Source organism: Entelurus aequoreus, linkage group LG18 (genome assembly GCF_033978785.1).
Source record: "Entelurus aequoreus isolate RoL-2023_Sb linkage group LG18, RoL_Eaeq_v1.1, whole genome shotgun sequence".
Classification (NCBI taxonomy): Eukaryota; Metazoa; Chordata; class Actinopteri; order Syngnathiformes; family Syngnathidae; genus Entelurus; species Entelurus aequoreus.
In genome coordinates, this window is record NC_084748.1 from 4727913 (window position 1) to 4740156 (window position 12244).

The window sequence follows — 12244 nt, forward strand, 5'->3', positions numbered from 1 at the left end:
CTTGGTATGTGAAACAAGCCAACTGTTAGCATGTTAACGTTAGCATGCTAGCATTAAAGTGCAAGCTTCTTTAGCTAATTTTTGCAACCGTTTACCCTTCAGCCATTTAACCTGGTATGTGACACTTGTTACTCTGTTAGCATGCTAACATTAAAGTGCTAACCTTTTTAGCTAATTTTACCCTTTTTACTCTAATTCCCCAGCCATACACCTTAGAACAGGGGTCCCCAAACTTTTTGACTCGGGGGGGCCGTATTGGGTTAAAAAAAATTGGCCTAAGAAGTCCTGACCCTGGTCTACCTGCGTGCGTGTAGGAGCCAGCACCTCACCCTGCATGTGCTGCGACATGACCCAGTTGTGGAGCAGCCGGTAGTTGTCCAGTGAGCCCTTCACCGTCTCCACCAGCAGGTCGTAGGCGGCGGCCCGGGCGGCGTGGGACTTGCACTTGGGCTGGGCCCGGTCGGCCAGGCTGGGGAGGAGGAAGAGGAGGTTGTGGACGTCCCGGAGGAACTCCTGGCCCTCGCGCGAGAACTTGAAGGGGGGTTTGTGTTTGAGGACGCTGGTGGCGAGGCGCAGGAGGCCCGTCAGGCCGTCGTCCTCCACGCTCCCGTCCTGCTGGTCCAGGATTTCACGGCTGAAAGAGAGGCGGTCTCATGAGATCCAACAAAACAGGATTCTGTTGAACAAGTCTTGTTTATGGTCCAATCAGGGTTTTATTCTGATTCATCCTCCACGAGTGTGATCAGCCGATACGGACACCGATCCAATTTAATAACAGTAAATATTTCGATATATTGATAGTGATAACTATTGAACAATATCAACACAATATTTAAACTACTTCCTTTCATTACAATCAAAACACGCCTTCACCACCGCTTGTTACCCCTTAAGGGTGATGGACGGCTGGCAGCGCTTCGTAGCAGCAGTCGACCTCCAGGGCCCCAACTCCCCGCCCCTCTGTTGCGAGTTGTTGTGATTAAATGTAACATGTTTATGTGTGCATGGCATGGAGGTTTTTTCCCACTCCAGACTAGGGCCCCTTAGGAGCCCAGTCTAGATTGTATTTTTTTACTCATCTTCTTCCCCAGTGTTTTACCTTTTTCTTATCTTTTACGGGGCGCCTTTGGCGACCCATCTGCGTTCCTGTTCTGTAACCCTGTACACTGTTTTGTTTGTCTCATCTTGAACGGGTTTGTGCTGAAAACCTAGTTTCGTTGTACTTGTGCAATGACAATAAAGTCCTATCCTATTAGAAAATGTGTTCTATAAAATGTTGATTAATTTTTGTTTCTTTTTCCTAAGAAGTATGGAAGCAAGGTTGGTTGCATGAACAAAGAACACTCGCTCTCTGGTAACCTTTTTTGGATCTTTTTTCAAAAGGGACCGTGGTCAGACCAATGTGGTCTGTAAATGATGCAAGGCGCTCGTCCCTACCAAGGCTGCAAATACCACATCACTCACCCTTTAGAGCACAGCTGCCACCAAACCTGCAGAAAATAGTTCTTCTCATGTTTCTCTATGTTTACATGTGCTCATTTATTCATCCTCTACTTAAAAGATGGTGTCGCACCTCCCCTTTATCTCTAAAACTCTCAACGAAATTGTTGCACAGCAGCTAAACGAATACCAAACTAACAATCTTTGTGAACCCTTTCAGTCGGCTTTCATTTCCACACTTTGCACTATTTTCGTACACTTTATTAAGCAATTCTTACTTAAACTTAGACAAATATTATTGATCCAAAAGGGAAATACCACACTACTTTAGCCGCGCTCACCCTTTAGAGCACAGCTGAAACCTGCAGAAAATAGTTCTTCTCATGTTTACATGTGCTCATTTATTCATCCACTACTTAAAAGATGGTGTCGCACCTCCCCTTTATCTCTAAAACTCAACGAAATTGTTGCACAGCAGCTAAACGAATACCAAACGTCTAACAATCTTTGTGAATCCTTTCAGTCGGCTTTCATTTTCACACTTTATTAAGCATTTCTTACTTAGACAAACTTTATTGATCCAAAAGGGAAATACCACACCACCTTAACCGCGCTCACCCTTTAGAGCACAGCTGCCACTAAACATGCAGAAAATAGTTCTTCTCATGTTTCTCTATGTTTACATGTGCTCATTTATTCATCCTCTACTTAAAAGATGGTGTCGCACCTCCCCTTTATCTCTAAAATTCTCAAAGAAATTGTTGCACAGCAGCTAAACGAATACCAAACGTCTAACAACCTTTGTGAACCCGTTCAGTCGGCTTTCATTTCCACACTTTGCACTTTATTAAGCATTTCTTACTTAAACTTACACAAACTTTATTGATCCACAAGGGAAATTGTTCCTAACTTTTTGTCAAGTGTTCAATGTGATTTGACCATTTTGTTTACATTGAGTGTTTTTCCATGTTGACATTTCTAGGGATGTCCGATAATATCGGCCTGCCGATATTATCGGCCGATAAATGCGTTAAAATGTTATATCGGAAATTATCGGTATCGTTTTTTTTAAATATCTGTATCGTTATTTTATTTATTTATTTTTTTAATTAAATCAACATAAAAAACACAAGATACACTTACAATTAGTGCACCAACCCAAAAAACCTCCCTCCCCCCATTTCTTTCTGTTATCAATATTCTGCTTCCTACATTATATATCAATATATATCAATACAGTCTGCAAGGGATACAGTCCGTAAGCACACATGATTGTGCGTGCTGCTGCTCCACTAATAGTACTAACCTTTAACAGTTAATTTTACTCATTTTCATTCATTACTAGTTTCTATGTAACTGTTTTTATATTGTTTTACTTTCTTTTTTATTCAAGAAAATGTTTTTAATTTAGTTATCTTATTTTATTATTTTTTTTAAAAAGTACCTTATCTTCACCATACCTGGTTGTCCAAATTAGGCATAATAATGTGTTAATTCCACGACTGTATATATCGGTTGATATCGGTATCGGTTGATATCGGTATCGGTAATTAAAGAGTTGGACAATATCGGAATATCGGATATCGGCAAAAAGCCATTATCGGACATCCCTAGACATTTCCTTTCCTTTCTGAAAGGATTATAACCAGAGGAAGTTACATTTGAAATAAAGTATATTTTTCTCCTGCTCCTTAGGTCATAAAAAATGTTAAATAATTATCGATAGACCAATACAAACCACTTGTATCGTGATACAGTTTTCAGCCATGTCGCCCAGCTCTAGTCAAGAGTACGCAACAAGTAAACAAAAGTAAAAACTACTACTTTTAAATCCTTTGGATTTTGCCCTAAAGGGATTCCCGTAATTTGTAAACATTGACAAAAAAGCAAAAAAGAAAAAGATCATACAAAAATGTAAAATATCCATTACAAAATAAACATTGATTGATTGATTGATTGATTGATCTCCTAAATGTCAACACCACCGATATATGAATGGATCTGCCTTCCTCTTACGTGCACGCTGCTCAGCAACAGACATTTTGATATTATCCTCTCTAACTTATCCAGTCTTAATTGATTCAGTTGAAAACAAATTGTCACTTGCTGCCATGGAAGTGGGAGTGGCTACAAGAGTGAGGCTAAAGTTGAAGCGCACCTGCGGATGCAGTCGGCCAGGTGTCGTGCGAGGGCGTCCAGGTCCAGCAGGGTGGTCTGCAGGGAGCCGGCCAGCGACAGAGAGGGAGAGACCTTCTGTGAGTTCAAACACACCAAACAATGCGAGCCACATTCAAGCATGGCCCAATGTGTGCGTTCATGTCGTCAGGGATAGCATCGCCAGCTAGCAGGTCACATGACTTTATGTTAATGAGCTGGTTAGCATGGTCCCACCTGACTGGCGTCTTTCACGTGGATGTTGTCGATGAGTTTACACAGCAGCCAGAAGTACTCCTTGCAACCACTCCTGAGCACCGGCTCTTCCTCGTAGTCCTCCATCTAAGCACACACACACACACACAATTAAACACACACTTACACATCATGGCGTGCAGACACACACAATTAAACACACACTTACACATCATGACGTGCAGACACACACAATTAGACACACACTTACACATCATGGCGTGCAGACACACACAATTAAACACACACTTACACATCATGGCGTGCAGACACACACAATTAAACACACACACATCATGGCGTGCAGACACACACAATTAAACACACACACACACAATTAAACACACACACACATCATGACGTGCAGACACACACAATTAAACACACACTTACACATCATGGCGTGCAGACACACACAATTAAACACACACACACATACACATCATGACGTGCAGACACACACAATCAAACACACACACACACATGACGTGCAGACACACACACTTACACATCATGGCATGCAGACACACAATTAAACACACACAAATCATGGCGTGCAGACACACACAATTAAACACACACACACACACGTACACATCATGACGTGCAGACACAAACAATTAAACACACACACACATGACGTGCAGACACACACAATTATCATGGCGTGCAGACACACACAACACACACACACACATCATGACGTGCAGACACACCCAATTAAACACACACACACATCATGATGTGCAGACACACACAATTAAACACACATCATGGCGTGCAGACACACACAATTAAACACACACTTACACATCATGACGTGCAGACACAAACAATTAAACACACACACACATGACGTGCAGACACACACAATTAAACACACACACACACATACACATCATGACGTGCAGACACACACAATTAAACACACACACATACACATCATGGCGTGCAGACACACACAACACACACACACACACACAATTAAACACACATCATGGCGTGCAGACACACACAATTAAACACACACTTACACATCATGACATGCAGACACACACAATTAAACACACACTTACACTTCATGACGTGCAGACACACACAATTAAACACACACTTACACATCATGGCGTGCAGACACACACACACACACACACACCATGACGTGCAGACACAAACAATTAAACACACACACACACACACACACACACATCATGACGTGCAGACACAAACAATTAAACACACACACACATACACATCATGACATGCAGACACACACAATTAAACACACTTACACATCATGGTGTGCACACACACACCATTAAACACACACACAAATCATGGCGTGCAGACACACACAAACACATCATGACGTGCAGACACAAACAATCAAACACACACACACACACACACACACACATCATGACGTGCAGACACAAACAATTAAACACACACACACACACACACACATCATGACGTGCAGACACACACAATTAAACACACACTTACACATCATGGCGTGCGCACACACAATTAAACACACACACAAATCATGACGTGCAGACACACACAATTAAACACACACACATCATGACGTGCAGACACACACAATTAAACACACACTTACACATCATGGCGTGCAGACACACACAATTAAACATCATGACGTGGAGACACACACAATTAAACACACACACACACATCATGATGTGCAGACACACACAATTAAACACACACACACATGATGTGCAGACACACACAATTAAACACACACACACATCATGACGTGCAGACACACACAATTAAACACACACTTACACATCATGGCGTGCAGACACACAATTAAACACACACACACACACACATCATGGCGTGCAGACACACAATTAAACACACACACACACACACACACATCATGGCGTGCAGACACACACTTAATAACAGACATCCTAACAGCAGCAAGTCCACAAGTCAAGTCTTCGCTACATTGATCCCAGTTCAGGGTTTAGGTCACACGTATCAAACTCAAGGCAAATCTGGCCCACCACACCAATTTAAAAAATATATATATATATATTTTTTTTTTTTTTAGATCGGGCAACTTAATGTGGCCCACCACATCATTTATGTGGCCTGCTACGTTAAATTATGGGACGGGTAGTGGGCCACCACATCATTTTACGTGTGTGTGTGTGTGTGTAGACGTCCTACCCTCAGAGGTTTGACAGCTTGTGCGTCAGGCAGGAACTTGAGCAGTGTGGAGGCGGCGAGCAGCAGGAAAGATCTGTTGATGGACTCTCCTCCTTCCAGGCCGGACAGAGAGAGCTTGTAGAGGCCATTACACGCCTCGTGTCGCACTGCCGGCTGCACACAACACACAACACACGTCGCTGCACGTTCCACCACTTGAACGTCCACCAGAGGGCGCCGCTGCTCTCACCTCAGGTACCAGCAGGGTGAGTTTCCTCAGCCAGTCGTGCAGGTGCTCGCTGTCAGCCAGACTGGACTTGACGGAGGAGGAGCAGTGGGCCCAGCTCACCAGCAGCCACATGGAGTAGTGGGTCACTGCTCGGGACACAGAGTGGACGTGTGTGTGAGACCGTGGAAATACTCTTTCTAATCCACCACAGCCACCTCTTACCTTCATGCCGGGACCTGTGGTCCGTCTGGGCCCTCAGAACTCTGTAGAACACCAACAAACACATGTGTCATCGGGGTGAAGTGGGGCAGTGACCAGCAGAACCAGCAGAAGAGAAAGACCTGCTTTGTTTGTGCATGACTGCCCCCGCAGGACTGGAGTGGGGCATACCTAGTGGGGGTGTTCCCACTCAAATATTAAATATCAGTTCCATGTCAGCAAATAAAACCAAATATCAGTTTTTATGTGCTTGCATGTAAAACGTGCGATATCATGTGCGATACAAGCAGCCCTGCAGCGTGTTTGTGTGATATCATGTCCGATACAAGCAGCCCTGCAGCGTGTTTACTTGTGAATGATAAAATGTGTGGTACAAGCAGTCCTGCAGCATGTTTACCTGTGTGTGATATCATGTGCGATACAAGCAGCCCTGCAGCGTGTTTACTTGTGTGTGATATCATGTGCGATACAAGCAGTCCTGCAGCGTGTTTACTTGTGTGATATGTGTGATGTCATGTGCGATACAAGCAGTCCTACAAGCGTGTTTACTTGTGTGTGATATCATGTGCGATACAAGCAGTCCTGCAGCGTGTTTACTTGTGAGTGATAAAATGTGTGATACAAGTAGTCCTGCAGAGTGTTTACCTGTGTGTGATATCATGTGCGATACAAGCAGTCCTGCAGCGTGTTTACTTGTGTGTGATATCATGTGTGATACAAGCAGTCCTGCAGCGTGTTTACTTGTGAGTGATAAAATGTGTGATACAAGCAGCCCTGCAGCGTGTTTTTGTGTGATATCATGTGCGATACAAGCAGTCCTACAGCGTGCTTACTTGTGAATGATAAAATGTGTGGTACAAGTAGTCCTGCAGCATGTTTACCTGTGTGTGATATCATGTGCGATACAAGCAGCCCTGCAGCGTGTTTACTTGTGTGTGATATCATGTGTGATACAAGCAGTCCTGCAAGCATGTTTACTTGTGTGTGATATCATGTGCGATACAAGCAGCCCTGCAGCGTGTTTACTTGTGTGTGATATCATGTGTGATACAAGCAGTCCTGCAAGCATGTTTACTTGTGTGTGATATCATGTGCGATACAAGCAGTCCTGCAGCGTGTTTACTTGTGTGTGATATCATGTGCGATACAAGCAGTCCTGCAGCGTGTTTACTTGTGTGTGATATCATGTGCGATTCAAGCAGTCCTGCAGCGTGTTTACTTGTGAGTGATAAAATGTGTGATACAAGTACTCCTCCAGAGTGTTTACCTGTGTGTGATATCATGTGCGATACAAGCAGTCCTGCAGCGTGTTTACTTGTGTGTGATATAATGTGCGATACAAGTAGTCCTGCAGTGTTTACCTGTGTGTGATATCATGTGCTATAAAAGCAGTCATGCAGCGTGTTTACTTGTGTGTGATGTAATGTGCGATACAAGCAGTCCTGCAGCATGTTTACTTGTGAGTGATAAGATGTGTGATACAAGCAGCCCTGCAGCGTGTTTGTGTGTGATATCATGTGCGATACAAGCAGTCCTGCAAGCGTGTTTACTTGTGTGTGATATCATGTGCGATACAAGCAGTCCTGCAGCGTGTTTACTTGTGAGTGATAAAATGTGTGATACAAGTAGTCCTGCAGAGTGTTTACCTGTGTGTGATATCATGTGCGATACAAGCAGTCCTGCAGCGTGTTTACTTGTGTGTGATATCATATGCGATACAAGCAGTCCTGCAGCGTGTTTACTTGTGAGTGATAAAATGTGTGATACAAGCAGCCCTGCAGCGTGTTTTTGTGTGATATCATGTGCGATACAAGCAGTCCTACAGCGTGTTTACTTGTGAATGATAAAATGTGTGGTACAAGTAGTCCTGCAGCATGTTTACCTGTGTGTGATATCATGTGCGATACAAGCAGCCCTGCAGCGTGTTTACTTGTGTGTGATATCATGTGTGATACAAGCAGTCCTGCAAGCGTGTTTACTTGTGTGTGATATCATGTGCGATACAAGCAGTCCTGCAGCGTGTTTACTTGTGTGTGATATAATGTGCGATACAAGCAGTCCTGCAGCGTGTTTACTTGTGAGTGATAAAATGTGTGATACAAGCAGCCCTGCAGCGTGTTTGTGTGTGATATCATGTGCGATACAAGCAGTCCTGCAGCGTGTTTACTTGTGTGTGATATAATGTGCGATACAAGCAGTCCTGCAGCGTGTTTACTTGTGAGTGATAAAATGTGTGATACAAGTAGTCCTGCAGCGTGTTTACCTGTGTGTGATATCATGTGCGATACAAGCAGCCCTGCAGCGTGCTTACTTGTGTGTGATATCATGTGTGATACAAGCAGCCCTGCAGCGTGTTTGTGTGTGATATCATGTGCGATACAAGCAGTCCTGCAGCGTGTTTACTTGTGAATGATAAAATGTGTGGTACAAGTAGTCCTGCAGCATGTTTACCTGTGTGTGATATCATGTGCGATACAAGCAGGCCTGCAGCGTGTTTACTTGTGTGTGATATCATGTGTGATACAAGCAGTCCTGCAAGCGTGTTTACTTGTGTGTGATATCATGTGCGATACAAGCAGTCCTGCAGCGTGTTTACTTGTGTGTGATATAATGTGCGATACAAGCAGTCCTGCAGCGTGTTTACTTGTGAGTGATAAAATGTGTGATACAAGCAGCCCTGCAGCGTGTTTGTGTGTGATATCATGTGCGATACAAGCAGTCCTGCAGCGTGTTTACTTGTGTGTGATATAATGTGCGATACAAGCAGTCCTGCAGCGTGTTTACTTGTGAGTGATAAAATGTGTGATACAAGCAGTCCTGCAGCAGATTCCTGCTGATATCGCGTCAAATCCACATTGGTATCGGCCCATATCGTCTCAGAAGTGACACGTATGCGAAAGAAAGGACATCACCTGTGTGCCAGGTTGTCGTAGGTGTACGCCACATTGATGAGACGCTGGATCAGGTTGGTTCCTTGGACCAGGCTGAGGAAGACCTGGGAGGAGATGACATCACCATGACGATACAGGAAGTGGACATCATCTCTCTAGTGCCATGGTACACACACACACCTCGGTGAGTCTCGGGATGTGCAGACTCTTGCCGTGGTCTACCGCAGACTTGCGGGACTTGCCCGGCCACGCGCGTTTGCGCTGGCTGTCGGCGAGGCCGGACCAGGAGAAGACGTCGTGGTAGGCCAGGTCCAGGTCTGTGGGGTCCACGGCAAACTGGCAGATGAGCTTGAGCAGGCAGGCCAGGCAGTCCAGCAGCCACTGCGGAGCAGACACACCATGTCATCATCCAGTCAAGACCCAAGTCAAAGATCTCATTCCGAGGCTCACCACAGTCCAGGACTCCTGGTCTTTGGGCTCCAGAATGGCGGAGTTGAAGATCTCCAGGAGGAGCTGCAGGCCTCCGGACGAAACAAACTGAAAGAAGAAGAAGAAGTTCTCAGTTTCTGTCCGCCGCACGCAGGCCGAACTTCCTGTCGGTCGTTTTTTCCTCACCTTGCAGCTCCACGAGTTCTTGCTGTTCTCTATCTGGTCCTCGCTGGAGTCGTCAGAGTCTGGGTACAGGTCGCTGTAGCTCCCCTGAGAGCAGACAAACACAAAATAGCATTTGTTCCCCCACAAGGAAGTCGATAATGCAATTTTGTTGAAAAATGTGTGTGAATTCTGAAGACAAAAGATGCTAACAGTTAGCACAATGGCCAGATAGCGTCAGGTAACAAAAAATATCATCAAAAAAAAGCTAGCATGCTAACAATAGCATGCTTAGAGTTAACATTTGTGAAATAGCAAAACATATGAGGTGTGTACATGTTACATTGGCTAAAAAAAAAATATTGCATGCTAATGTTAGCATACTAAAATGCTAATTGTAACGTGTGTCAAGGACTGAAATATATGACTCTGAGGTGTGTACATAAAGTAAAAAATAAAAATTTGCCTGCTAAAGTTAGCAAATACCAAAATATGACACAATTAGCTTTAAAAAATAAAGTTAGCATACCAACAGGTATCATCCGTCAAAGAAAATGTGTCAAAAAAGCTAGCATGCTAATATTAGAATGCTAAAGGCTGTGCCGCGGGAGGTTAAAAAAATGAGCTACGGGCTGAAAATGGCTAAAAACGCTAACAGTTGGCACACTGGCCAGATAACGTCAGCTAACAAAACATATCAGCAAAAAAAGCTAGCATGCTAACAATAGCATGCTTAGAGTTAGCATGAGTGAAATAGCAAAATATAGGACTGAGTTGTGTACATGTTACATTGGCTAAAAAAAATAATCTTGCATGTTAATGTTAGCATACTAAAATGCTAATTGTAACAGGACCAAAATATATGACTCTGAGGTGTGTACCTAAAATTAAAAAAATAAAATTTGCCAGGTAATGTTAGCAAGTAGCAAAACATGACTGAGGTGTACACCAAAAAAATTTGCTAAAAAAAAAAAAAGCTAGCATACTAACATTAGCATGCTTAAAGGTATCATCCGTCAAATAATAAAATATGACTCTTAGGTGTGTACCTAAAATAAAAAATAAAATTTGCCGGCTAACGTTAGCAAGTAGCAAAATATGACTGAGGTGTACACCAAAAAAATTTGCAAAAAAAAAAAAGCTAGCATAATAACATTAGCATGCTTAAAAGGTATCATCCGTCAAAGAATAAAATATACTGTATGACTGAGGTGTGTAACTAAAATAAAAAATAAAATTTGCCGGCTAACGTTAGCAAGTACTAAAATATGAAAAAAAATTAAATAAAAAATAAATAATTACTAAAATATGACTAAGGTGTACGCTACAAAATTAGCTAAAAAAATCTAGCATACTAACGTTAGCATGATCACAGGTATCATCCGTCAAAGAATAAAATATATGACTCTGAGGTGTGTACCTTATATAAAAAAATAAACATTTGCCGGCTAACGTTAGCAAGTACTAAAATATGAAATAAATAAGCTAAAAAATTACACCTACAAAATTAGCTAAAAAAAAAAGCTAGCATAATATTAGCATGATTACAGGCATCACCCGTCAAACAATAAAATATATGACTCTGAGGTGCAAATTAGTCAAAAAAGCTAGCATGCTAATATTAGAATGCGTTGGATCCATCCCATAATGTCATGTTTGTGGAGCTCCAAGTGGGTTACCGTGGACTCTCGGTGGATGCGGCGGTTGGGCTTGCCCAGAGCTTCGATGATCTCCAGAGCGTAAAGCAGCTTGTGGGCACTTCTGATCCTCAGCAGCTCCTTCCAGCACAGACCTTCATTCTGCAAAGACAAAGTCAACAACACCCGGAGGAGGAGGAGACAGCAGGAAAGCTCGGGAGGCTGACCGTGTCGTCGGAGATGTTCTGGAAGGCCACCAGCATCTTGGGACAGGTGGGCAGCAACATGAGCAGCTCCCAGACGCGGCGAGAGAGGTTCTCGGCGTGGAGGTGGAGCTCCTCGCAGCGTGCCATCTACACACATAGTAAATGTAGACGTGCTCTGCGTAAGCTCCTCCCCCAGCACTGACCTCAGGACTGTCCGGCACCTTGTCCGTGTTGGGCGGCTTGAAGCAGGCCAGCATCTCCAGCAGGTCAAAGAGCGTGGTGAGGTGTGGCTCCTGCAGGAGCAGCAGCATGGGAATGTGCTCCTTCTGCGGCGGAGGCAGGCAGGACGCCGGCAGCTGGATGCCCTCCCCCTTCCTCTCCCGCCGCGGCGCCCCCAGAGACACGAACACCATCTGGACACAAAGAGAAGTAAAA

General features: G+C 43.8%; 1 protein-coding gene across 10 annotated transcripts in view; it reads right to left on the minus strand.

Moving 5' to 3' along the window:
- The window catches only part of usp34 (ubiquitin specific peptidase 34), a 116072-nt gene that overhangs the window by 47476 nt on the left and 56352 nt on the right, over positions 1-12244 (minus strand). For 5 of the 10 annotated variants that reach the window (XM_062026338.1, XM_062026336.1, XM_062026335.1 and 2 more), the window contains exons 28-40: positions 12013-12222; positions 11831-11956; positions 11646-11765; positions 9991-10074; positions 9826-9912; positions 9556-9756; positions 9397-9479; positions 6488-6528; positions 6287-6411; positions 6058-6210; positions 3832-3936; positions 3599-3693; positions 330-634 (exon numbers count right to left, since the gene is read on the minus strand). In XM_062026338.1, the coding sequence (XP_061882322.1) occupies positions 330-634; positions 3599-3693; positions 3832-3936; positions 6058-6210; positions 6287-6411; positions 6488-6528; positions 9397-9479; positions 9556-9756; positions 9826-9912; positions 9991-10074; positions 11646-11765; positions 11831-11956; positions 12013-12222 (1735 nt within the window). The remainder of the gene's footprint in view (positions 1-329; positions 635-3598; positions 3694-3831; positions 3937-6057; positions 6211-6286; positions 6412-6487; positions 6529-9396; positions 9480-9555; positions 9757-9825; positions 9913-9990; positions 10075-11645; positions 11766-11830; positions 11957-12012; positions 12223-12244) is intronic. The other 5 variants (XM_062026343.1, XM_062026342.1, XM_062026341.1 and 2 more) reach the window with 2 other exon arrangements.